The sequence below is a fragment of the Odontesthes bonariensis genome, chromosome 10 (genome assembly GCF_027942865.1).
Source record: "Odontesthes bonariensis isolate fOdoBon6 chromosome 10, fOdoBon6.hap1, whole genome shotgun sequence".
In the NCBI taxonomy this organism is placed as follows: Eukaryota; Metazoa; Chordata; class Actinopteri; order Atheriniformes; family Atherinopsidae; genus Odontesthes; species Odontesthes bonariensis.
In genome coordinates this window covers 23,141,905-23,167,029 of record NC_134515.1, presented here as the reverse complement: position 1 = coordinate 23,167,029, position 25,125 = coordinate 23,141,905, and the positions used below count along the sequence as shown (strand labels likewise).

Below are 25,125 nucleotides of genomic sequence, written 5' to 3'. Positions count from 1 at the left end.
GTAGGATCAGCAGTACACTGCATTTGTGGCTTATGAGGTCTCTCGCTGGAACTGTCCTCTGTGCGCTCAGAAAGCAGAGGTAGAACAAACTGTATCCAGTCTGTTCCACCTGTTTTTATTAGCTTGACCTGCACAGCCTTTTTATATGCAGGAAATGTTACACACACCTCCCATTAGGTCTTGAATTTACTTACACATTGTGTATGTGGCCCTGTTCAGCATTGGGTTTCAAGCTACATAGGCTAACAGTTTCATTTATCATACTTTATCATTTAGCCCGCATTTATGGTGCATGCTATTTGCACTGCACATCCGGCACTATACACACACACGCAAACACACACCTACACACAAATAGCCACATGTACATCCCAAAACTTAGAGAAAGAAAGAAATCTGTTGAGCAACCTTTGGGGTTTTCTTTGTTGTTTTATGGTGGAAAGATTTCGCTATGTGACAAAAGGATGAGGCAAACAATTGAAATGTCAAAATCCTGTGAAACTAAAAATAAGACTAGAAAAAGGTTGCCCTTTGAGAACATCTTAGGCACTCTGTTGTGTGTGGAACTGATAAAACAAATAGTTCTCTGTACCCCACAGCTGCCGAAGTAGAGCTGCAAACTGGCCTCTTCTGAGAATAGAAGGGTGGATTTTTCTAAACATTGATAAAATATTAAAGTGCTCCTAATATTATAGTTGTTTTTCTAACCCATCATTATGACTAATAAATATGGCAGACAAACAAGTAGAGTGTAAATGACCCAAAATAGCATTAGAATTGCATAACCGGTACGACTATAGTCATTATATGCAGCTTATTTACATATCTATTCCACTCTGTTTGTGGAGTTAATAGAAATGAAAATTTTGCAGATGGTAATCGCCAAATGTTTTATTCTATGACCATAACCTTAAGAAGGGTCTCTCTATTTGGAGTTTGCCCAATCTCCCTGAGCCAGCATGGTTTTGAGGTGCCCCAGATTCCCTCTAAAGTCCAAAAACGAGCACGTTAGGTTCGATAGTGATTCTAAATTGGCAATAGTTGTCACTTTGTATTGACCTAATGTTGACAAGTCCTGGATGTTTTTCTCCTCTTGCCTAATGTCAGCTGAGATAAGCTCCAGTCAGCCACAACACCCACCTGGACAAAGCAGGAAGTAGATTGATGGATGGACAACTGTTAGGTTAAAGAGATTAGTTTATTCTAATTCTTTATTCTAAAATTGTAATGAAAAAACACATCGCCCAGGGCTAGTATTTGTGCTTTTTATCCAACAGAACCAGTTTGGTTCTTGTTCCACCACAAGTTCTGTTCAGAGGCCACAAAAACAGTCTGTAGTGAACCTGTCCATTTTAACTGCAGCACTAGTCCCAAACAAGTGGCAACCTTAGTATCTGAAAAAGAACACTTAAAGTACAAATACCAAAAAAAAAAATGAAGCGCATTGAAGTGAGTTGTTAAAGCTTACAGCAGAAATAAAAGTATTTACTGCCTGTTACAAAAACCAGCTTGGGGCTTTAGCTGAATTTCCTCCTCATGACAATTACATTTTTATGTACATCATCCACTTTGCATTTAGGCTTAAATATTTGCTGTATGTGATGCGGGACCCATTACTAACATATCTTTGGTGTTTGGTTTCTCAGTTAGATGTGTCATTTCTGGTACCAAAAAACAAGATTGTAACAGTTACTTGACAAACTCAAAGCTTGAGAAGTTCCCACCACACACCAGGGGGTGACATGACAGCATCTTCCTCCATCTGACTAAGTTTTGCATGCAGATTGCTTCATAAAGTGTTTTGAATTCAACTGAAATTGAATCTCTTTTGATGACCAGGCAACATGTTTTTTCTTTTTCAATTTATTTTTGTAGTTTTCCGTGAAAATACTTTCTTTTCTTTTTTTCTGAACCAGCCTGCTTGTGATTGAAACACACAGAACAGTAAATGAGATATAAGTCTGCTCAAAAAGACTGAAGCTACTCAAAAAGATATTTTTATTTTTTAGATTGTATGTAAGATGAAAATGGTCTCTGTGACATCATCCATAGGTTTTCGTCAATTTGTAAAACTCAACTTTGACATTTGGCTTTTGCCCTCTTATTTTGAAGTCAGAAGTGACCTGATTTGGACAAGTAGAGTGGACCGGGTAGAAATACTTTAAACCTTTAAATCATTAAGCTACTAACAAGATTATGATTTAACGGAAAAAAAAATATTGATTTATAATTTCATGAGAAAAGTTGATGCTTTTTGTTTGATCGTCTGTTGGAGCCAGAAATGTTTCGGAGACATTTTTATGCAACCATCAGTGGAATTGCACTGAATGCCGCCTTTCATTGGTCTATCTTTTTGGAACTGGTGTTGAAGTTTTTAGATATATTTTGAAGTTTTTGAAGAAAAAAATTTCAAGAAATGTGCCTGGTCTGGCTTTGCGTAGTTGAATAGTCACTTATAGCTCATGTGATTCGTAGATAATGTGGATATAAATTATTACCTCCCATTAAGAGAAGGATGCGTCCAAGAGCTTTTAGCAGACTCCAAATCATATTTGTTCTGCTAATGAGATTAGAGTGTTAGTCCGGGACAAATAGCTCAGCAGGTTGTGCTCACTTGATGTGACTGCTTGTAACAGGTCACTTTGGGAAAGGCATTAAATTGCAAACTGAATTTTCAAGTGCCCGTGCAAAGTCTTTTTCTCCAGGGTGTGTGGGCGTGTGGGGCTTAGAAAAAGGATGTGCAGTGGATGGCAGAAATGTCATCAGGTTAAGCTGCACCCCCTTTGCCTCACTCCCTTTCCCATTTTACCTCTCTGTCTCCATCGCTGCGTGTTGTTATTCACGGTGCAGCGGTGTCCCGCGGGGCCACAGATCACCATGGATATGATGTGATTTCTTGTCTTATCATGTGTGCTGCACTATGTGGCCCTGATTAACTTGCAATTTTTGGAGGAGATGTTGTCCTCTATACTCTCCTCTGTCCTTCTATTACTGCCATTTCTGTCCATCACGGATTATGTGTACATCGATGACCTGTCTTCAGATAGCGTGACTGATTGATTTTGAAGTGAGGTGTAAAAAGGGCACGGCTGTTTTACAGGTTGATATTACTTACAGATCAGTGGTGAGGAGGAGATGTACCGTAAGTGAAAATATTTCATTGTACCAGTTCAGCACTGTTAACCTTGAACTAATGTCTTTACTGATTGATCACAAGTGGTGCAAAAAACACACTTGCACTTATACACAGCGATCCTCCCACCTCAAAACTCCATTGTAGCTGTTGATAATAATCAGTTAGATGGATTTGTACTAATGTGATGACTGAGACTGAAAGCTGTGCTCAGGATGATGGCAAAAAGTCTGGCTACAATTAGGAAAATTGCACTGATGGTGGCTTTGGTTATCCAAAGTGTATTTATATAGTGAGTGCAGGCAGCTTTGACTAAAAGATGCAAGGTACAGTGATCAAGACTTGTGTCGTGACAGTGGAAAAATATGCACACAGCGCCACCAGAAAAGTCAAGTCTGACATGTGATATGATGACTCAAGGAAATAAGCATTGCTGAACATTATATGGTCCTGGGAAAAATACTGTGAATCATCTTAGCACACTAAGGTTTTATGAATCAACCCATGATAAAAAAATTCAAAAATCACATGGTCCTTACAGGTCTTAAAGCCAGGTAAATACAACCTTATGAACAACAACACATGATATATTCCACCCTGCAAGGGCGTAATTTTGGGTAGGGACGTGACTCAGGGTCTCCGCAGATCCTTAAAAAGTATTAAAAAGTCTTAAATAAAAAATACTTTTTTTAAGGTCTTAAAATGTCTTAAATTTCGCCGATTTTCGAAGAGTGGCATTAAATTTCATCTGGGCGAAATGAAAGAAAGATATGTCTGGAGAGACGATTTTCTATCGCTCTGTGCACAATAATGGCGACTGCTGACGTTTTGTGTGTGCGCCAGTACTTCCGGTGAAAACTTCCGGTGATTTGACAGCTAGCGCGTCAGGTTAGGGCCAGTGGCCGTAAACAAAGGTTAACTTATAGCCGAGAAGAAAGATGATAATATAACGTAGCTAAAAAGACTAGCTTTCTTCAGTAGCCTAATGCTTACCGATTTAGCAAGCCTAGCAGCCTCGTTGCTAATGCTAGCCGCAGTAACGTTACCAACCATACCCGACGTCAAGGAGTTGGCTGAGCAGGGGCAAGATTATGGGGCTGGCAGAGTTAACTTCATAATGGGTGAGTGCAGGTTTCATTCACTTGTTTTCATTCTTTCACAGGATTGATTTACTTCATTGGTTTATCCGATTGCTGGCCGCCGAGCCATTATGTGTCTGGGTTTGTGTAGGTTACTGATCATGGTTGTTAGCAGTTGATAGTCAGGTTGTGTGATGTGTGTGAGAGTGTGTATTTTTTCTATGGGTACATGCCATTGACTGTATGAGCGGTCTGTGCTCGTTTTTATTTATTTGATTAGATTGGAGACACTTGTCGTGTGGTTTATGCAATGCAAAGTCACTGTCCATAGTCTGTGCTTCACGTGAGTTGTCCAAAGTTCTGGTTTAAGTTCACTTGGGTAGTAAAATCGTTTTGCTAGTTGTAAAAGCACAGTAGACATAACTCGAAAATTAGGTTCAATTATGGATTTATTTTGCTCAGAGCCTCAGACAAACAGACAGACAAATGGCAGCGAAAACACACTCCTTCGCAGAGGTGTGACAATTGGGTACGATTGTCCTGTAGTGTGTGGTGTTCCCTTGTGCGTTCAAATCTTATGCGATCATGTTGACACAGATTCAGTATCACTGAAGCACACATTTCACACTGGACTTTTTCTCAACACCGAACAGCCTAGAGTGTAGTTTTTATATATATTTTTGCCGTGGTAATGGTCTTAATTTTTATTCTTAGAGGTCTTAAAAAGGTCTTAAAAGTCATTAAATTTGTTGATTAAAAAATGTGTAGATACCCTGCATTATATGAGTTACATTACATAACACTTAGCTGACTTTTGTTATCCAAAGCGACTTATAAGAACACATTATTGGTTACAGTCTCTGGAGCAATGTTGGGTTAGTTGTTTTGCTCAAGGTCACTCCAGTCATGGATGGGGATGTAAACAGAGGTAGCCTAATCGTGGGATTTGAGCCTGCAACCCTGTGATTTAAAGACCAACTCCCTAAACATTAGGATGGCTCGTTAATATATAGCATCTGCATGCCATTAACTTATGATTGGTAATGCAAAAAAAAAAAAAAAACTGTCGTGGAGCACTTTTGTGTCCCCACCAATGTCAAAATCAAAGTTACTCCCTTGCCACCCTGTCATTGTCTGCTTAACGAAAACTAAAACAAAATTGCAGAAGCATTGTGTTAAAAACCAAGTTAACCCTTAACTGTTTCCAGGAACTAAGAGGGTAAGTAGCAGCCAGATGTTGCTGATCAAATGCACTTGATAAACAGATCGCCGACAAGCGTGAGCACCTCTATGAAAGCAGACATTTTAGCAGTTTGTTGGTCTGGATCATTCAGATGAGTATCAACACTTTATTGGAAAGAAAGAAATATATCAGAAATGATCTTAGATAAGCAATTGTTGCGGGCCATTAACTTCGGAAGGCTTAAAAGGCAATTTAGTTTTTTATCCCAGAAGGTGGCGTCCCAGTAAATTCAGCCCCAAGTCAGACTGTGCAAAACTCAGGGAAATTGCAAAAAACCCCAATAGATACATCTCAGGCTCTACAGACATCAGTTAGCATGTTAAATGTTGAAGTTCATGACAAAACAATTAGAAAAAATACTGAGAGAGCATTGTTTGAACGGGTTGTAAGAACAAAGCCTCTTCTTTCCAAAAAAAGAACATGGCAACACATCTTAGGTTTACAATGCTGCATCTGAACAAACCACAAGACGTCTTGAACAATGTCAGCACAAACGCCATATATACCAGCTGTCAAGCACGGTGGTGGAGGGGTGACGATTTGTGCTTGTTTTGTAGACACAGTACCTGGGCACCTTGCAGTCATTGAGTAGACCATTAAATCCTCTTTATTTTAAAGTATTCCAGAGTCAAATATGAGCCCATCTGTCCAACAGCCAAAGCTTGGTTGAAACTGGGTCACGCAACAGGACAATGATCCCAAACACAGCAGCAAATCTACGACAGAATGGCTGTCCGGATTTGTAAAACCTTAGAAATGAAAGTGTACTTTATTTTCCCCATAACTGTAAATGCTAAAAAATAGAATTTTGAAAAAAAAAAAAAAAAACAGGTTTGTATGTTTCTACATCTTTAATGCAGTTGTGCTTTATGTAGTAACAGCACATATTGAAAAGGTGTCACACAAATAACCATGAACAGATTTTTTTTTCTCTCACTAACCTGGAGTGTTATTTTGCCATGCAGATGGTTACAGTTTCACAATCAAAGGTTTTGAGATATCCATCTCTAAAAATAAAAAAAAACAGTGTGTATACCGTCTACACCTGTTATCATGACTGTTTCATAATACCCGAAAAAAAAAATTGTGCTCTGTAAGTGGGTACTGACAATTAAACCTTGAGACTATCTCAGGCAGCTATTAGCCAGGTTCAAATCTAAATGTAGATCCAATTTCTGGGAAATTAGCAAGACAGTTTGAACAAGTGCTTGTTTTCAAGCAATACCCTTGTGTAAATAATGAGCCAGGTCTCACTCTGTCTGGGTCATATTCTGCTGTTTTGTCCGGATTAATCAAAGCATCAAGTGGACTCCAGCATCCCTTTTCAATGCAGCAGATAAACTTAGTGAAATGGTATATTGCTGCATCACTATCTGACACAGTGGATTATGGTAATAAAACATTATACTTTCAAGCAACACTGAAAACCAAAGCCAAACAGTGTATTAATGAAAACAAGAAACAGCTCAAAGGTGGTCTCACATGCAGGTCTTGTGTTTTGGGGTGCCATTGACTTCTCTTCACCCACATCCAACCTCATAAGGACCATGTCACTTGTTTATAAGTAAATACTCTACATTGGCGCTAAAGGCATTTACTGCATCTTAAAATAAGGTAAAACTTCCAAGGTCCTTTTTAATTTGGAGGCTTGAGGGCATCCATGCTAACGCTGTGGTCTTTTATTTTCTGTGCAGCTACTCAGTTGGATTCAAGTGTGGCCTCTGGGCTGCTCCAAATTGGTGATATTGTTCTCTGTTAGCCATTTCTTGACCACTTCTGTCATATTTAACGTCCATCACTGGATAAGGTCAAGTTTGTTCTGTGCACTGTTGGCATTTCTGTCAAAATAAACTCAGCATCATTAGAACTGTATTACATTTACAGATGAAAACATCAAGGAATATAACCTGGGGAGCTGCCTAAACAGCATGTATACCATCAGTTTTTTATTTATTTTGCTTTTCTTTTTTTGACGGTAAACCATACAATGCCATTCTCTTAGAGTCCTAAATCACAAGTCTTTTTCTTAGTAATCCATAGGCTGACAGAAGCTGTGCATGTTTCATATATTTAATTGTTAAAAAAAATTTAAAGCAAAAAAAACGATTATCTTAACTGAGAAAGCTTTTACTTTCATCTGCCTTAGTGTGATAATGATGTTGCTCTTAATAATAAAAGAAGTTTGTCAATCAAAAGTCAACCTTTTGAATTTTATGAGAGAGCTTTACTGTGCACAAGAGCAGCTGTACATATTTCTCTAATTTTAGATGACTGTAGGGAATCACCTGTGAAATGCTGGGATTAACCTTAATATACTTTGTGCTCAGCCTTCTCAAAGCTATCCAGTTTATGCTTTGCACAGCGTTTGGCTCCCTTCGATCTGTGGTCAGTATTGTTCGGCTGCTCTGCCCGTCAAGTTAAAGCTAAGCTACACCGTCAGTGAGCCAAAATCTTATGACTACTGAGATCAAAGATAGCAAAACAATGTAAATACAAATGTTAATGCCATCCCAAAAATGTAATTTAATCAGGTTAGGTCTATTTTTAAACACAAAAAAATGTCCTACTTTTGAAGTAGTGCTGCTGGATCTCAGTGAGATATTTCATAGTTAAAAGAATTGCTCATAAAAAAGCTGCTTGGTAATGATTGTTCATATCCATAACTAATTGAAGCAATGAGCAATGAAACAGTGTAGTATGCCTCCATTTGCACAGGGAAACCAACATTAAGTTACTAAGATTAGTTGAATAATGATACCAGGAACATTCTACCTTATTTGTTGTTGTTTCTTTTATTCAAATATGACATGTTTGTCAGAATATAAGGAAAATGCTGCTGTTCAAACCCAGATCTGAACAGCATGGACATACGTTAGGCCTCTGTTTGCCTCAAAAACAGTTCTCTTGCACATGAAAACCGGATTTTCTAGCCAATAGTCTATTTTAAGCAAATGAAAGTAGAGTCTATAATTAGCTTTAGTTGAGCAGCTACTGAAAAAAAACAAGAACAAAAAAGACAAGACCGTAGAGTCTGCCTGCAGCTATCACCCCACTCGTACTCGTTTTTGAGGTCTGCTTTGCAAAGCTAAAAGTTTGCTGTTAGATTTGTAACACAAAAAAATCTAGCATTTTATGGTGTGTGTGTGTGTGTGTGTGTGTGTGTGTGTGTGCGTGTGTGTGCGCCAGTGTGTTTTGGTTTGTGTTGTTATCTCTGAGGAAACCTTCCACCTTGTGGTTATGCTGCACTGCTGCATCCTGCTTTCTTCAGCTGCGTGCATCCGCCCCTCAGTGTGTCTGTGCAACACTCACTTTGACCTCATTATCAACGCCATTACCACCAGTATTAGAAACTGTGCTCTTCATCATCACTGGCATCTTCATCACAATCGCCAGCAGCACCAGACATCACTTGTGCTATCACCACCGTTGTCATCATTCTCAATATGCTGTTATTATCGCCATCGTCATTTTACCCATAATGTTCTGAAATGAAGATAGATGCTGAAATAAGCACTGTTCCACCCTAACTGTATGTCACTGCCGAGCGTGCTGCAGGGGCGCAGCGCTTCTCACAGAAACCACCTCTCCTCGCCCTCAGTCTTGTTCACCACTTCGTGTACTGTTGGGCATGCTGCCAGACATGTGCTCCCATCTTGCATCGTGTGTTGCTGGCAGTTCGGAAACGTACCCCATGTATGTATTTCACCCCTGAATATTTCAGAATGGGGCTGACAAAACAAAGGCAGAATCTGAACGCTGATGACCTCCTTCTCCTTGCCTCGTTCTGTTTTTTTTTTCTTCCTTTCGCTCTGTTCCCCCCGCCTGGGCTCATCTCCCTGCTTTTTCTCCCACTGTCTTCGAAGTCTCATCCATATCTTTCCTCTCTTCCCTTCCTCCCTGTTTTCGGTTTCTTTCTTCCTCATTCCTCCTCATGTTTTGAGTTTGCCCCCATCTCTCTCTGTCCTCCCCCGTTTTCTTGCATCCTCTCCCGCCTTTCTCTGCTTTCATCCCGCTCACTTGCTCCAGTGTCTGATCACCTCTCCCTTACCCTTCGCTTTCATTCACTGCCTTCCTCTCATTTTCCATCACTCCTCTGTGATGTACTCCTGCATGTGCCTTCCTGTCTGTCTCTTCCATATAGGGCTGTCTGAGGCCTCTGCTCTGCTAATTCATTCGCCGTGCATCGCCTCACATATCTGCAGGGTCAGGCAGACAGACATAGAGGGAGAGAAGGGGAGGAGATCAAGAGGAAGAGAGAGGGACAAAAAAAATGAGGACATGAAAAAAATAAGATGCAGTTTTATCTCCAAGAAACAGAGCAAGAGCCAGATCCTGTGGTGGTATATTCCACAATCTCTCACCAACAAACACAACATATACAGCTGTATACAGCGTGTCATGACCTGCGTCTGGGCTGGGCACTGCTTGCTTTGTCAGTGCACTTTTTCTCTAATCTAATACTTTAATCACATTGCTGCCATTGTCTCTGTTTCCGATGGAATGCACAGCATATGTAACAGACACTTGTGTGTGTTGTTGTGCCTCTGGGAACTGAATGGGGCAGAGAGGGCCAGTATTTAATACCGCTACAAACATCTTTGCTGATAAGCCTGGAATAATGAGCAAAGTCAGTTTCAGTAAACTTGAATGTTGACATTAATGTCAAGTGGCATTTTGGATGCTGTACTCCAGGAACTGGCTGCTGCAGATTTTGTAAGTATTTTATCATCTAGGTTTGTATGTAGATCATGGCAAAGTTGGTGTAATTCTAGCTTGCTGACAAAACTTTTACAAGACAGATGAGATATGACCAATTTAGACTAATTAGTATAAGAGGTCATGTCAAGAAGGGGTCAAATATCTGCACAAGATCAGTTTTATCGATCAATCAAATAAATGCGGAATTGGAAAAATACAGTTAATGTCTGTAATTCTTGTCTGAATGACCAAGTAGCCGTTGTTAGGTTAACATTAGTAACTTTTCTCACTAATTCTAAACCACACTTAACCTTCATGTGACCCACAACTGCACAGAAAGTTTTATTGTTTTAGAGTTTTGAGATTTTCTTTTTTTAGTTGGAAGCTAAAAATGTAGAAATGATAGTAGTTTTTTTTATGCACTTTGTACTTTAAACACCATTCTTCTTAATAGTTTTTTTTAACTACACATAACAGTGATACCGGGTTAAGTAAATTCCCAAGGACACTGACGTTGTTATTGATGGTAACTGATCAAACCACCAACCTTCCTATTACCGTCCCAGAGGCAACACATAGATTAACTATACCATAGCCAGGCTGCGGATAATAGAATATTTCCCTTTAAAATATACAGTTGCTAGAATATGACGATCTTAAAGTAAAGATTCTTCATTTCACTATCATATCATCCATCATTTTATATTTTGTTTAGTATTTCGGGATTTACTGTAGAATATTTGCTATGTAACTAAAGTATCAATTATATGAAGGCTAGCTGCAAATTCAACATGGCAGACTCACCAGGTGTTGGCAATCGCTCATCAACCATCCAGATCCACATATAAGGTGCTCCTTCCTGGGCTCTACCTGTTCGTCAGCAAGCTGCATCCCACCACCTCCCCCCCATCTCCACCCGATGTCTCAAGTCCTCGACATCTCCTTCCTTCGTATGACTCCGCCGCCAGGTTCGGGTCCCAAGGGGGGGAAGATATTCAGCATCTATCTCCCTATGCCGGACTTGCAAGCTCACAGCGGTTCAGCGTGCATGTCCTCCGCCGGGGCCCGAGCACCAAAGAAATCTTGACAATAAACCTTGCAATTGTCTCCCTATCTCTCCGTGTGAGTCTCTCCAGGTTGAAATACCAATAGTAAAGTTTTCTATAATAAATTGCTGTAAACTTACTGTGTCTTTAAAACAGCAAGTATCTTACGGTACATGATATTCATCCCTTGGATGTTAATTAATTGTTAATGATGTCAATTAACCAATCTCAGTAGATTCCTGTAATTTATCAGGACAAAAATATATTTTCTGTAGCCCCCAAGCACACACCCACTCTATGCCGAGGAACGAAGGGTAACCGATGACGAGTCGACTTCTGTTTGTCGTGCAGTAATCTGCAGTTGTTGGTGTGAAGTTCCAGCATTGTAACAACACCTGTGGACACTGAAATGTTCTGCATGTTGTGTCGCAGTTCGTTGTTGTTTGCTCTGTTGTGTCCACACTTTGGATGCTCAGCTTTTATTTTATTTGCCTTCATGTGTGATTAGTGAGGCTCAGACATCGTGAGCGCAGTGGATCGCTGGATTAGTGATGACTTGTTAGCCCAGCTGGGTAAATGTAAGGAGTTGCACTATCTCTGAGGAAACGTTGGAATAAGAGGCAGATTAAACCACTGAGCAAACCTGATTTATGAATATTCTGGCACTGATGCATCCTAACACACTGCATGTAGAAACCTACAAGGTTTTTGATGATGTAGTCTGTGTAGTCAAATCTATCTACACTAATCCAGTAGTGTAGGAAAGGCATGGAAATCTCCTCAGAGTTAAACCTATCTGACACGGATGAGAATGATGTGTGTATGTTGGAAAGGTGGTTGTGGAAGGGTTGTATACCCTTGTGTGTCAGAGAAGACTGGTAGTACAATTCTGTTCTTTATGTAGTGCAACTACTACTAACCATTACAAGTGCAATTACCACATTATGTACCACTATTAGAAAAATGAAAAATCTTGTTGTCGGTATTGAGTCTTCTTCTGACTGGAGAGCGTTTTGGCCACCGTTGAAGTATAGCAATAGCGAGTCTGGTTCTACCATCCATGCTCTTGGGAGCTCATTTGGTTTTTCCTTTTAAACTAACACAAGAACCCCTCTGGCTGGTCAAAGGAATATTGCGGTATCATTTGATCTTTTTTTAACAGCAAAGAGTGTGATGATGAACGCTTTTTGGCATGCTGATACCTGCTGCCTTGTAAGGTGTTCTATTTTTTTGTGCATTGTTCGAGTGAGTCAGAAATAGAAACTGATATGTCAAAAAGAGACAGTGACAAAAAGCAAGAGACAAGCCAGGCGCACACACAATTTTCTCAGCAAGCTCCATGCAGCATTTTTTTCAGCTTCTTCTTATCCCTCATGTCACTCACATGTTATGCCTCTTTAATTTCTTCTTTTATTGTCCTGTATCTTCACAGGTTTCCCTGATCAGACAGTCTGAGTTGCTGTGTTGGAGCTTGAGTGAAACGTAAAGGAGTGAGAAAAAGAGAGTTGGTGTCATGGCAGACGAAGAACAAACTTCAGAGGACACTACCTACAAAAACCTGCTGCTCCTGGGGGCCATCGCAGCAGCCTCTGCCTTTGTGGTCACAATCTTTATTGTCCTTGTCTGCGTAGGCTGCCAAAGGTAAGACTGTCATGTGATTTGCAGTGATCAAAAATTGGGATTTGGACTGAATTTTATAAAAAAAGAGAGAGAGACAACAGCCAGTTGTATCTTCTCTGCCAAATGCTCTCCCTGCCCTCCCTTATCCCTTATCCCTCTCATCATCCACTCCCTCTTTTATGTCTCCACTTCTTCTGAACTCTTCTCCTCCCTTCTTTCTCTTCCCTCCTTCCATCCTCTCCATCTCTTTTATCCCCTGCTCTAGGCAGAGTGGCAGTAATGAATGTTAATGGCTGCGAGTGTCAGATCAGATGAAATGATGCTTACAGGGTACTGAGGAGGAGGCAGGCTAGCATCAGAGCAGCCTCACGTCATCCCTCTCAAGCAAACTCCTCAGCAGACAAAAGCAGTGGGACACCCTACGGTTTAAAGAGGATCACACTCTGAGCCAGGGGAGAGCAATGGAACAGCCTATGTATCTGTTTTTTTTTTTTTTCTTACCCCCAGAACCCTCAGGGACCAATCACAGGCCGTGCTGTGGCTTTGTTGCCATGGGATACAGAGATAAGGATGTAGAGAAATGTCAAGCCAGCTTATGTCATAGAAATAAAACAACACTGCTGTTCCAATCTAAAGAATAATATAGAGTTTAAGCTCTCTGCTGGATGTTGCCGAATGTTTAATCATTTGCCAGTCCAAATCCACTTTTTCATGTCCAAATACCAATCCTACCATTATTTATTTTACAAAGAAGCCACTGCAATGTATTTAGAACTAATTATTGTAATTACAACCATTTTCTGACTTTGTGCCCTATTGTCATATTTGTATATGAAACCCCCTCCTGTATCATATCGTTATAAAAATCTACAGGGGAGCTCCATCTTGCTAGAGGAGACAATATCTTGCTCCACTAACATGGATCTGACACAATATTTCAAGCTTCTTGCATAATAAGATGACACGCCTCCTGCACCTGTTTGCAAAACAGAGATGCTATTTATTGCCACATTGTGTTTTGCAGCGCAGCACTAAGATCTCAAGCGTTGCAGATCCTCACCCTCCAAAGCGAGAGAAAAGAGACGAGGGGGTAGAGCAGTTCTCACATTGCCGAACAGCTTTTGTCTTCTTACTTCATCTCATTGCTCTTGCACCATATCAACTGTTTCCTGTGGCTACAGCCACCTCAAGGGATCGACAGTCATGCATAACATTTATCTAGATACATTTGTTTCACAGGGTTCAACCCAGAGGAAAGCAACATATAGCTAACTGAAAAGAATTATTGTAAGTTTTATTGTATTTATCTTGAAAAATGAAAGAAATCCACTGAAGGTCATCTTCGCTTCGACAAAATCCTGAGTCACGCTCTATTCACTGTGTGACTGGGCTTTTGTTATCAACCAAGGACTTTTGTGCCCTAACCAGAGTTGGATGCTGATAGAATCTATCTGCTCTGAGTGTGTGTATTTTCTCTTTCTGTCCACCGGCTCCTGTTGACCTTCCTCACTTTGATGTCGTGTTAGAAAAGGCAAGAGCAAGCATCCCCCAGCTGGAGACAAAGGGACATCTGTAAATATGGTGAGACGTGCTTTCATTTGAGTCCCTCATCCCCCTGTTCTCCCTGCCTCCCTCCCTGTCTCCAGCTACTTCTGCCCTTTTCCTTCTGAGCTGTTTGTGTTCACAGATGCACATGCATGTGTTTGCATGCTTTATACCTCCATTAACAAGTCTGTTTGTGTGCGACAGCAGGGTACGCTTCGGCATCCGAAACTGAACTCCATGAGTAAATCTGACACCAGACTGGATGAGATCAATCGCTTTCCCTGCAATGGAAACTGTAAGTGGTGACTAACGGCTTCTATGTGATAATAAATTATAGACTCCTCTGAGCTGTTACACTTTATCAGGCATGTCCCCTCCAACGCTTTCTTACTTTCCCTCCTCCTCCTCCCACCTGTCTCTGTGCAGCTGTTAGTAAGAGCCGTCCAGCCAGTATGGACCTCCTACTCCTTCACAGTCGGCGTTCCCAAACAGACCTGAGGCCCTCCCATGGACGCCAACTCCCTCAGATCCCCACCAGTCCACAAGAATCTTGCCAAGGGGAAGGAGGGGACACAGCTGGCAATGGAGGAGGAGGTGGAGGAGGGGATGCTAGAGACCACACCTACACCGAGGTGGGCTTGCGCAAAAACCCCACCCCCACCCACTACTTGGACGACGGCCTGTATGAAAGTGTAGGTGTCCGAGAAGGTGATGCAGGCCCACAGGTTCCCTCTGCTCCTGTAACCACCTCTGCCAGCACCCCAGCCGCAGTCAGAGCAGCTCAGAGCCCCTCAGCTCCCGCTAACGGAGCTCGTAATGGAAATGGGCACGGGAACGTACGTACATACGCATGTTAAAAACACACATCGAATTTTTAAAGTGGAACTTAATTGTCGGTCGCACACAGTCACACACAGTCACACAGTCATACAGTTAATGTAGCAGCTTTAACGACTATGTACATATTTTTTAATGACATGTACCATTGGCTTGTTGGTAGGTCTTAAGCGCATAAGTTTCACCTGTTGGACTAATTGAGTTGGACTTGCTCAGGATGCTTTGTTTCAATGATTTTTGTGCTTTTGGATTTGTGCCTGTACTTTGGTGGGGACATACGGACATATTCATTTAAAATCTTGTGTTGTCATGTTTTTTGTTTGTTTTGTTTGTTTTTCCTCTCAGGGTGGCAGATTGAATGGCAGAGGGAATGGCACCATTAACGGAACCATGACAGGAAAAGGTAATGGGACGAGTGGAGTAAACAGGTCCCCTTTGTCCTCTGTCAACTCCCTGGTCATTCAAGATCCATCTGCTGCGGAGTATGCTTCCATACGGAAGTTTAAAAAGGTATTCGTAGACATGCATTTTCTTATCAAAGTTATTTCAGCGCTGTCTTGAAGAAGGGATATTAGTAGTCTGTAAAAGAGTGGGGCATTGGGATTGCTACAATATGCAGCAGTTCATCTCATGAAATAGACCTGACAATAAACAAAAGTTTGGGGTGAAATATTAGATAGGTTGCTAATGTGAATTTTAACGATCCAAATTACAGCACTAACACAAAAAAAATTAAAAATTCAATTCCAAGTACTTTTGTTTGCTGTTTTGTTTTCGGAAAGCTTTGAGTAAAACGTCTTCAATCATGATGTATAACCTCCAGGTTGACAAGTTAAACAGGAAGGAGAATAACGGCGCTGACAGCCAGTCAGACAGCCAATCGAGCGTGAGTGATTCACCCTCTGCTGGTCCTCCTCCTCTCCATCGCAGTCAGGAGTTTCCACGCAAACCTCTGGAGCCATTTCACCTGCACTCCTTCCCAAAGGTACAACCATCATGCTCTGTAATAACCTTATCTGTCATATATTTCCAAGCCAGTAACATTTCCCAACTGTAAACTTGTCTACATACCACTAGAGGGAGCTACCCACTAACAAACAAGTATTTATGTTTGGCCTAAAACATTCATTCATTTTTACTCACTTAATGTCACATCATTTTACTTATTACAACACTAATTGTTCAACCTTCATAGCTCATTTTCTTATGTATTTTTATTCTTATACTTTAATTTTTCATTGACATGAAATAGTTGAACATGCCAACTGAGATGGGAAAAACACAAAAGCAATCCAAAGTGGGAAATAGAGGGAAATTGTCAGGAAGATGATCAGCCCTTTGATGGCACACATCTTTCATACATGTTTATGTAGCATAAAACAGAACAGACTGAGAAGGGTGTTTACTTAGTTTCATCTTTTCTGCTGAAGCCAACCTAAGCTGGTGACCTGCACTTTTAATCTATGCATGCTTGATAGTATGTGGGTGTGCGCGTGTGTGTGTGCGTGCGTGCGTGTGTGTGTGTGCATGCAAGTTTTTGCATGCAGGTGTCTCTTCCGCCCCTTTGCACTGTGCAGCGCAGCGCAATATTAGAGTAAAGAGTCGAAGGATGGATTATGTAAGGTCTTGGCAGGCTGCCCAGCTGCCTGTGTGTTTTTTTTATATGCGTGTGTGTGTGTGTGTGTGTGTGTGTGTGTGTGTGTATGTGTGTCTGTTCCTGTTGAATCTATCAGCAAGTCTGCCTAGAAAAAGCTAACAGGTAGCCAGAAGCCAGTGTCAGGATAAACATTGTGCACATATTGAAGCCATTTACTCTGCCCCGGCTATTATTACCCACTCTCAGTGAACAGGAGGAACGTATAAAAGTTTAATCATCCTCGGTCTCATATGCACACGCCACTTTGTGTGTTTTAATTGGTTACCAATTGGTCTTGCTCACCAGAAGTTATAAAAAATGTTTGCAAGAGCGGTTCCTTGTATTACTTCCATGTGTGTGTCCTGTGCTTTGTGTGTGGGTGTCACACACAGCACAGATCAGTTATGGTGTTCACATAATTTCATGTAAAGAATCGGTTCAGCTTTACCATGTCAGTCAACATTCGCAGGAAGGTCCTATTTGTTTTATCAAATACCCATATTCCTATCCGCCTTCTCTCTTGCCTAAAATCTTGCTGAAATGATTTCTGTCGGCAGAGTTAAATTAAGCATTGACTGGGTCTGCTCGTCTGTCAGCAGGATATCTTTGAGTGAGCAGATTTGCATAAAACCCCGAACAGTTGGTCACAGGGAGGAACTAAAGAGCTAGCTTTGTTTTTTTTTTATTTTACACGAGTACAGCACAAGCCATTGTGTCGTATAATGTTGTTTTTAAAAGTTCATTTTGAAAAGAATTACTTAACTATTTTTTAAGTGTGCTGATTTATTTGTTTTGATGTTAATAATGAAAGCTGCATTTGAAAGCAAAATTAAAACAAAGTAAAAAAAGCCACATCATTTACCATCTGTAGAATTATATTTTTGTGAGGAGAAAAATGTCTGAAAATAATGGTGGCTTCAGCAGCACTGATTGAATTTAATGAAAGCAGTTGACATTGATCCCACAGCGCAGGTGAGTGACCTTCAAAACCCTTTTCCCCGTTTCTCGCTATGACTCGCACTTATTCTCCCACGCTGTGTGACATTGTCACATCTTCGACGAGACAAACAACGAGAGGTGCTGAATGATCCTTTTTAATGATGCAATTTACTTTTGCACTGAGGTTCACAGATCACACCCTAATTGCAAAACTTTCCTGAGCTCCTGTGATTTTTGTTCATCAGGAGGCGGTGTTCATCGGCAATGGAGAGCAGTATATCTGGAAGCCTCCGGAGGAGGATGACATCATCACCTTGCACCCACCTCCACTGCGTGCAGATAACGGACAGGGGCATCCATTGCCCCCATCTGCAAAAGAGGTAGTATGCGTGTGCACATTTGCATGTTTGTGTGGTGGTAGCAGGGGGTAGGAAAAATTTAAGTGGGTGTGCCTAGCAAGACGCCAAGGAGACGGATACACTGACAGGTCTCGGTTGACTGCTGTGTTTACCGGTGGGGGCAACAATTTGATTGGTCACGCCTTCATAAAGCCGCTGCTCCGTGACCTGCCTGTCATACAAGGTTTCTGCTTACAGAAAGAGGTTGCGTTACATGGATCCAGCACCCCCACCGCTTGCCTGAACCTTGACCCCAATCTCCCAGCCCCCCACTCATCTGTCTGCCTTCAACGTACATCCAGACAGATCAAACATCGGCATCACCTGCTGCTTAATGTTAATCGTCGCTCAGCCCTGGTGAGGCTGTTTGTTAAAGGTTTGCTGTTTTTTGGTTTGCATGATCAGCCCAAGCAGATAGAACGTGATCAGCCCTGACCAAGCCACAAACTGACCTATATATACATATATATATGGCAGTGCAAGCCCGGTAGTGAGAAGGGGAAGTCTGCACTCCCCAATCATGTCACATACTCATATGTGCTTCCACATGGAGCGATTTCACCCCCACTTCTCCACTCACAACCTCCTCTCTGTATTTGCACTCTGCTCCACCCAGAGTAACGGACTGAGAGGGCTATAAACAGTTAAGAACTTTTGTCATGCCAGGGGGTCAGGGTCAGTCAGTCTGAGTAGGGCAGTTGTCCCTGAAATAGACCGCTGTCTAATATTAGTGTTCACTTCTCTTTTTCTTTATCCACCTCATCTAGTATCGAAGTCGGAATTTTGACACAAAATCTGACACACGATTTAATATCATGGTGTTGCTCAAATAAGAGATAATCTCGATGAGTAGAACATGAAAGTATTTTTTGGTATGTTCTGGGAAATGTGTAAAAGTAGCAGAGCAGCAGTTCTGACAAGTTTTAAGCTGCTGGGAGTTTCTTGTCTAAGCCAATGTTGAGTAAAAGAATTTGGTTGCTGTACTTGGAGATTAAGGAGTTAAGTCTCTGCAGTTCAGAGCCAGGTAAACTCCCCCTCTGCAAATCCAAGTGGTACACAGAGCAATTGGCCTTTACTTTATTCCTCAATCTCTCATTTTACTTTTTTCTCTCTTTCTTTCTTTCTTTCTTTCTTTCTTTCTTTCTTTCTTTCTTTCTTTCTTTCTTTCTTTCTTTCTTTCTTTCTTTCTTTCTTTCTTTCTTTCTATCTTCTGTTTCCCTTTTTTTGTCTTTTAATAACTTTCTTCTCCCCGCCAGTTGTTGTGTTTTTCCGTTCAAGAGTTTGTTGTTGCCCTAACATGCCCCTGTACTCTGCAGTTTGTCAGTTGCAGCCGTCAAAAGGTGTTGAATTTCCACTCCCAACTGGCTCCCTCTCCCTCTGCCCCACTCCCTTTGTGGCTATTAAGAGGCGTGCCTTCCCCAACCAATCACATTGCATAAAGCATGTCTTACCAGATGAATGTCAACTACTAGAAAACTGTTTAGGAAAATAGTGCAGTATTTGCTATTCAAAAAGTTGATTATAAACAGATATATCAGTTGCTCTGTTTTCCACTGATAGTGTATGCAGAAAGTGTTACTTATTGAAGCCTTGGCCTAAGCCGAGAGCTAAAAACAAAACATAGAGAAGTACGTGGTGTGTGTGTGTGTGTGTGGGGGGGGGGGGGAACATTCAATGGCAGGCTTCCTAAACAGCTGTAGCTCAGTTTTGAAATCCCCATCATCTTGTGACTTCCTTCCTCTGTTGCACAAAGCTACACATTCTGTGTGCACACTCACACTGCACTTTGTCTGCACACACTTACAGCATACGCCAGGGTCTTTGTTTATCCAAAAAGGTCACACAAGAGATTTGTGGGGGCAGGGCATGTGTGGCCTATCAGATCACTCTTTGACAGAAGGAGAGAAATTAAGGGTAAGAGATATTCACTGACCAAGCCTTTTTCCCCAGCATTGTGCTTGACATATAATGCAAGGCGAGCACATACAAACATTAAGAGTCTTGTTGACTGTCTCTATGCTCCTGCGCTTCAGGTTTTTGGGAGAATGACAAAAACCAGGTTAATCAGTGTGTGACAGAGAGAGTTTGCATAGCTAGTGTTTCTCAGGGCCCGTAGAGCAGAGCTGCTGGTCTGGGTGTGAACATGGAAGGTAAACAAAACCATGTCCCACAATCCTCTGCTCTTGTGCTCCTCTTGAGGAATTTTGACATAGAAATACCAGAGGTCACAGCACTGGTTTATCAGAATTCCTCACAAGACTTCACACATACATTTCAGTTGTGAGTCCTAGATATCACTCTAAGCAAGCATGCACATACAGAAGTATGTGTTAATGAATAAGATGCATTCATACACCTCCGGTGCATGCTGTTCTAAATACATGGAGGTGTGCAGAATCCATTCGTGAATGCTGCACTTTTTTCCTAGCTCAGCAAGTTGGCTGTCATCCAGATCTTTAACACCATACCCTGCTGTTTTGTTGCCAAATCAGTTGTGGTGAAATTTTAACAGGTTCATCCACTGCAAAGCTAACTCTGTCTCAGCCTAGAACTCAACGGACTGATTACACAGTTTACACTCTCTTATCCTTCCTGGTCAAAATAGGTCAGGTTACAGCACAGAGCATGCTCTGTTAACACATGTGCAAACTGCTGTGGATAAACACACACACAAGCTATGCTCATCCCGTTATTTGCACACAACAAATTAACAGTATTTTACATTTATTCTCATGATCATATATTGTAATTGTATTACTTTAAAACACGAAGATCTCATAACTAACTCTTAGACTTGACACTTGTGAAACATGACTGGGAGACTGTTGATTTAAGTCTGAATGCAGTGCAGCATGTACAGGCTATATATTGGTTGTAGTAATAAACATTCTCCCATATAAACAAGGCAGTGAACAGAACCTCTCACTAATAAATGAGAGGATAGAGTGGGGCTGTACTTCAGTGTTATAAACTCATTAAATGACACCATACTCTGCTCTCCTCCTGTGTGTGTTCTCAGATTGCAGACACTTACTCCATCGTATGTCATACCCAGAAAAAGAAACCCCCTATCGAGCACAACGGAGCAAAGACCCTCCCGCGCTCCTTTGGTGGGGAGAGGGGAAACCAGAGTTCTCGAGGCCGCGGTAGAGGTGTCCAAGGCCAGGCACGGTCCCAGGAGGAGCCCTGCTATGAGCCGGTAGGAGACAGGTCATGGTCCTCTCCAGTCACTGAGCCAGACCCTGCGTACGCTACTATCGATGCGCACCGGAAACGTGAGCAGGGGGGAACCAATAACAGCTCAGGTGGAGGCAGTGCCACTCTGAAGAAAAAGAAGCAGATGCCACAGCAGCAGCAGCAGCAGCAGCAGGCAGCACCGACGGCACCTCAAGGCTCAGGACCCACCGCCCCTCCTGCTAGAAGCCTCCCTGGTGGGGAAAACTTCTATGAGACCATCAGTGATGTAAAACAAGGGGGAACCAGCTCCAGCACTACCACCATTTTCACGTTCAATGATGGGATGGAGATGTATGTCACTGGCCTGTAGCACACTGGTAGGCAGAGAAGGCCCAGAATCCACCGGAACAGATTCCAGGAGTCTTCCTGTTCACCTGCCTTCAGTTTGCTGTACATAGACAAAAGGCAGGCTCACTATATTCAATTAACGCAAGGATCCATTTTGTGTTGACATCAGGTACAAACAGGGTCTTAATCCAGGTTCAGACTTTCTTTGATTGGTCTGTACTTCAGAACCAGCCTAAGCCTAGTCCAGCCTAAATATGGACCAAATACATTTTAACAAAAATGGCAAAAAAAGAAAAGAAAAAATACTGGAATATACATCAATGTTCTGTGTGACTGGCCATATTCACCTGTTTGTGCATCGTTTTCCATAATATCTTTATTTTTATAAGAACACTGTACTCTGAGGAGTATGTGGTGTAACTCACAGACTGAGAAAAACACACCTTGAATATATATATATATAAAAAAAGAAACGTGCATGCATTGTGCAAACTCACGCAAAAATACACATGAAAATAGACAGAAATAGCAATGAAAAGGAATATTTAAGGAGTTTGAGATATCCATACAAACACACGCCCCATCTTTGAGGGACTTGAGTAACACAAGCACATATATGTCACAGAAATTTGTGGCGCTTTGCTCTCCCTAAACAAACATGAAACAGGTTTGCAGTGCGCGCTGACCTGTTGCCTGGCAGACAGCATTGTGGTGCTTTGTTCAAACATAGGTCTATAATTTGCAACCTGCTCAAACACAGAAGTAAATGAAGATTATTGTCTTCATCCCACAAATCTTCACCAGTGTGCCCCAAGCTCAGTAGCAGTTATTAGTAACAGGAGTCACAATACCAACAAAACATGACTTTGACTAGATGTAACCTTCACTTGAATTACGATAAAGTTAAATTAATCCAAGATAAAGATAAAGTTAAAAATCCACACTCAAATTTGACAAACATCTGTAGCCAGAGGCATGTTGACACACCCCAACACCCCCCCACGCACACTCATATATTTGGCAGAGTCATACAAGGTGAAGTGATAAGGTCAGGGGCAGTGAGTAGCTTGTGCAAGAATTTCCCCAGAGTGATGTTTCACAATATTAGATCTTAACTGTATTAAAGGGATAAATGAGAGAGATTTTTTTTTTAAAAATTAAGGAAGCGAAAAATTGTCCAAAACAATACAGGATCACCATTCCGTGCAGTTAATATTTTGTGCCCTCTGAAGACTGCAAAAATCTGATTTTATGACCGTTGCAATTTTGCACTCGACAGCTGCAGAGCTCAATTGTGCTTTTGCGTGCTGTAAAGAGTGTATCCGAGCTCAGTTCTGATTCAGTTTCTGGATTCAAGTCAAAACCAGAGCTCCTCATAGCTCACCAGACTTAGGTCTGGTTTTTGAAATAGTAACAGAAGTTTCTGACTCCAAAGAAAATAAAGAGCTTTGCATAAAAATTACCACTGAGTGTCCTTTGGAAAGTTGCCCCTCTCCTTTTCCCCAACCTCGTCTCCAGCCTCTGTACTGAATTCTTTTCCATTATAAACAACATCTTTCCCATGTAGCTTTGGGAGACATTAAAAAAAGAAAGAACACAGGAAGAACAAACATTTGGGACTTAATATACGAGCATAAAGGCAAGAGTTGAGGAGGGATACAAAGTGCTCACTTACTGTGAAACAAACTTGCATAGAAAAGTCGGGATTAGAAAGGTTAGTAACATAACTTTAGAAGTGCTACTGTGTCAGAAAGTATGTAAGAACAAATGCACACTGTACTTTAATGCACTGTTTATTTTTTATCTTGCCTAACGATGATACCGTTGGTTAAATAGCTCACACCACTGCCATAAAAAACAGTATGTTTATGTTGTTGATGCAATTTTTCCTGCTTGATCAATTAAGTGCATGCTTTAATATGTGGAGATGAAAACAGATTTTGTGGTACTTAATTTATCTCTAGTTACTCCTTTCTGTTGTACTTTTTGCCATGTGATGCAAAGGCATTCAGTTTTTCCAAAGCAACCACTCTGAGGAATAGGGAACAGAGAGTAATAGAGAGGAACTGCTGCGAGAATATGGCAGGGCATTGTGTTTTTGTCTGCTCTGGGGGAGCAAGAAAAAGTGTTAGAGTTTTGGTGGAAAGTGCACAGCTAGTATAATGTTGGAATAGGATCACTGCAAGTGGACACAGACTCAAAGGACCCCCCCCCCTCATCTGTTTCCGTGCTCACATAAACACACTGCAGCATCCAGGCATTGCAAATTCCAGTTTAGGGGAGGAAGCACATTTTGCTTCCACTTGGTCAGCCTGTGCATGTACTCCCACCTTCAGCTGTATCCATCTTCCAGTAACCAACACAGCCCTTTCTTTTCTTTGCTTCACCTTTCTCCTGCACTGTACAGCAGAGGGCCCTTTGATGTCCAGTTCTGAGGGACTCAGGGAGTAGTATGTGGGTCGAGGAGGGGGCAGAGGCAGTGGGTCAGACCAACCCCGGCCTGATATCAGCAATGCACCAACGACTTAACTACTGTCTGATATGAGAAATGGGCAACAGCTGAGATGCTTAACAAGCTTTGAGGCTTCACTTGAACAGTGTGTACTGGAAATTGCTGTCACACTCTATCCTTTTTCTATGGCTGTCGCCTAATGTGTCACATTTTCTTTATCCTGAGAGAAAGCACTGGTCTGATATGCTTTTTTGAACGCTGTTACACACTGACTGAGACAGATGTTCACTGCACAAATAGTATGACGATGTAAATGTGTAATATACTCTGTTGCTCTTCTGATGTTGTTCCATTGTAACATACAGTATACAGTATATTTGTTGACAAAAATGAGATGGTTATCACAGACACATTGTACTTTGTGGATGCAAAATGTTTCATGCTTTCCATGCGGATACAGATGCTGTTTGTTAATTGTCTTAAGATATAATTACGGGCCAATACTGCTGTGACAGCTGTAGCCAATGTCGTATGTTCTTAAAGCACAGGGTTTAGTTTAAAAATGATGAATATAATTAAATATAGTTTGACGGTGCAGATATGCAAAAGATTGTAATGTTTTATATTACCCTTCATAAAATATTAAAGTGAGTTTTTACTTTTCTAATAAAGTTGCACATTATAACATGTTTGCTTTGCCCGTAGTCTTATTACTTTGTAAAGGCTCCCAAACTAAGCAGCACCACAGTTTAGTTCCTGCTTTGAAGCACCATCACGTCAACAATCCCAGCCTCCAATAATGCAGCTTGCGATAAAAGGTGTTAAGCAAGAAAGTAGAAACTGCCATGTGTTCTGTATCTTTTATCAACAGGTGTTATTCAGTGATGTTTATGAATTCAGACTCTCCACCAATTTTGTCTAGAGAAGGATGTTGAACTGAGATCCTGCTTGGGATACTTGCCTGCTCTATTCCC

The 25,125-nt window shown here is 41.3% G+C and overlaps 1 protein-coding gene across 4 annotated transcripts in view; it reads left to right on the top strand.

Annotated features, from left to right (window-relative positions):
* Nucleotides 1–24,840, top strand: part of LOC142389707 (uncharacterized) — a 42,979-nt gene extending 18,139 nt beyond the window's left edge. Inside the window, exons 2-9 of one of the 4 annotated variants that reach the window (XM_075474686.1) lie at nucleotides 12,632–12,840; nucleotides 14,346–14,400; nucleotides 14,572–14,659; nucleotides 14,791–15,200; nucleotides 15,547–15,711; nucleotides 16,025–16,186; nucleotides 18,022–18,156; nucleotides 21,194–24,840. In XM_075474686.1, the coding sequence (XP_075330801.1) occupies nucleotides 12,713–12,840; nucleotides 14,346–14,400; nucleotides 14,572–14,659; nucleotides 14,791–15,200; nucleotides 15,547–15,711; nucleotides 16,025–16,186; nucleotides 18,022–18,156; nucleotides 21,194–21,721 (1,671 nt within the window). In that variant the 5' untranslated portion in view covers nucleotides 12,632–12,712 and the 3' untranslated portion in view covers nucleotides 21,722–24,840. Of the gene's footprint in view, nucleotides 1–12,631; nucleotides 12,841–13,084; nucleotides 14,401–14,568; nucleotides 14,660–14,790; nucleotides 15,201–15,546; nucleotides 15,712–16,024; nucleotides 16,187–18,021; nucleotides 18,157–21,193 lie in introns of those variants that run through there. The other 3 variants (XM_075474685.1, XM_075474688.1, XM_075474687.1) reach the window with 3 other exon arrangements.
* The last annotated feature ends 285 nt before the right edge of the window (nucleotides 24,841–25,125 follow it).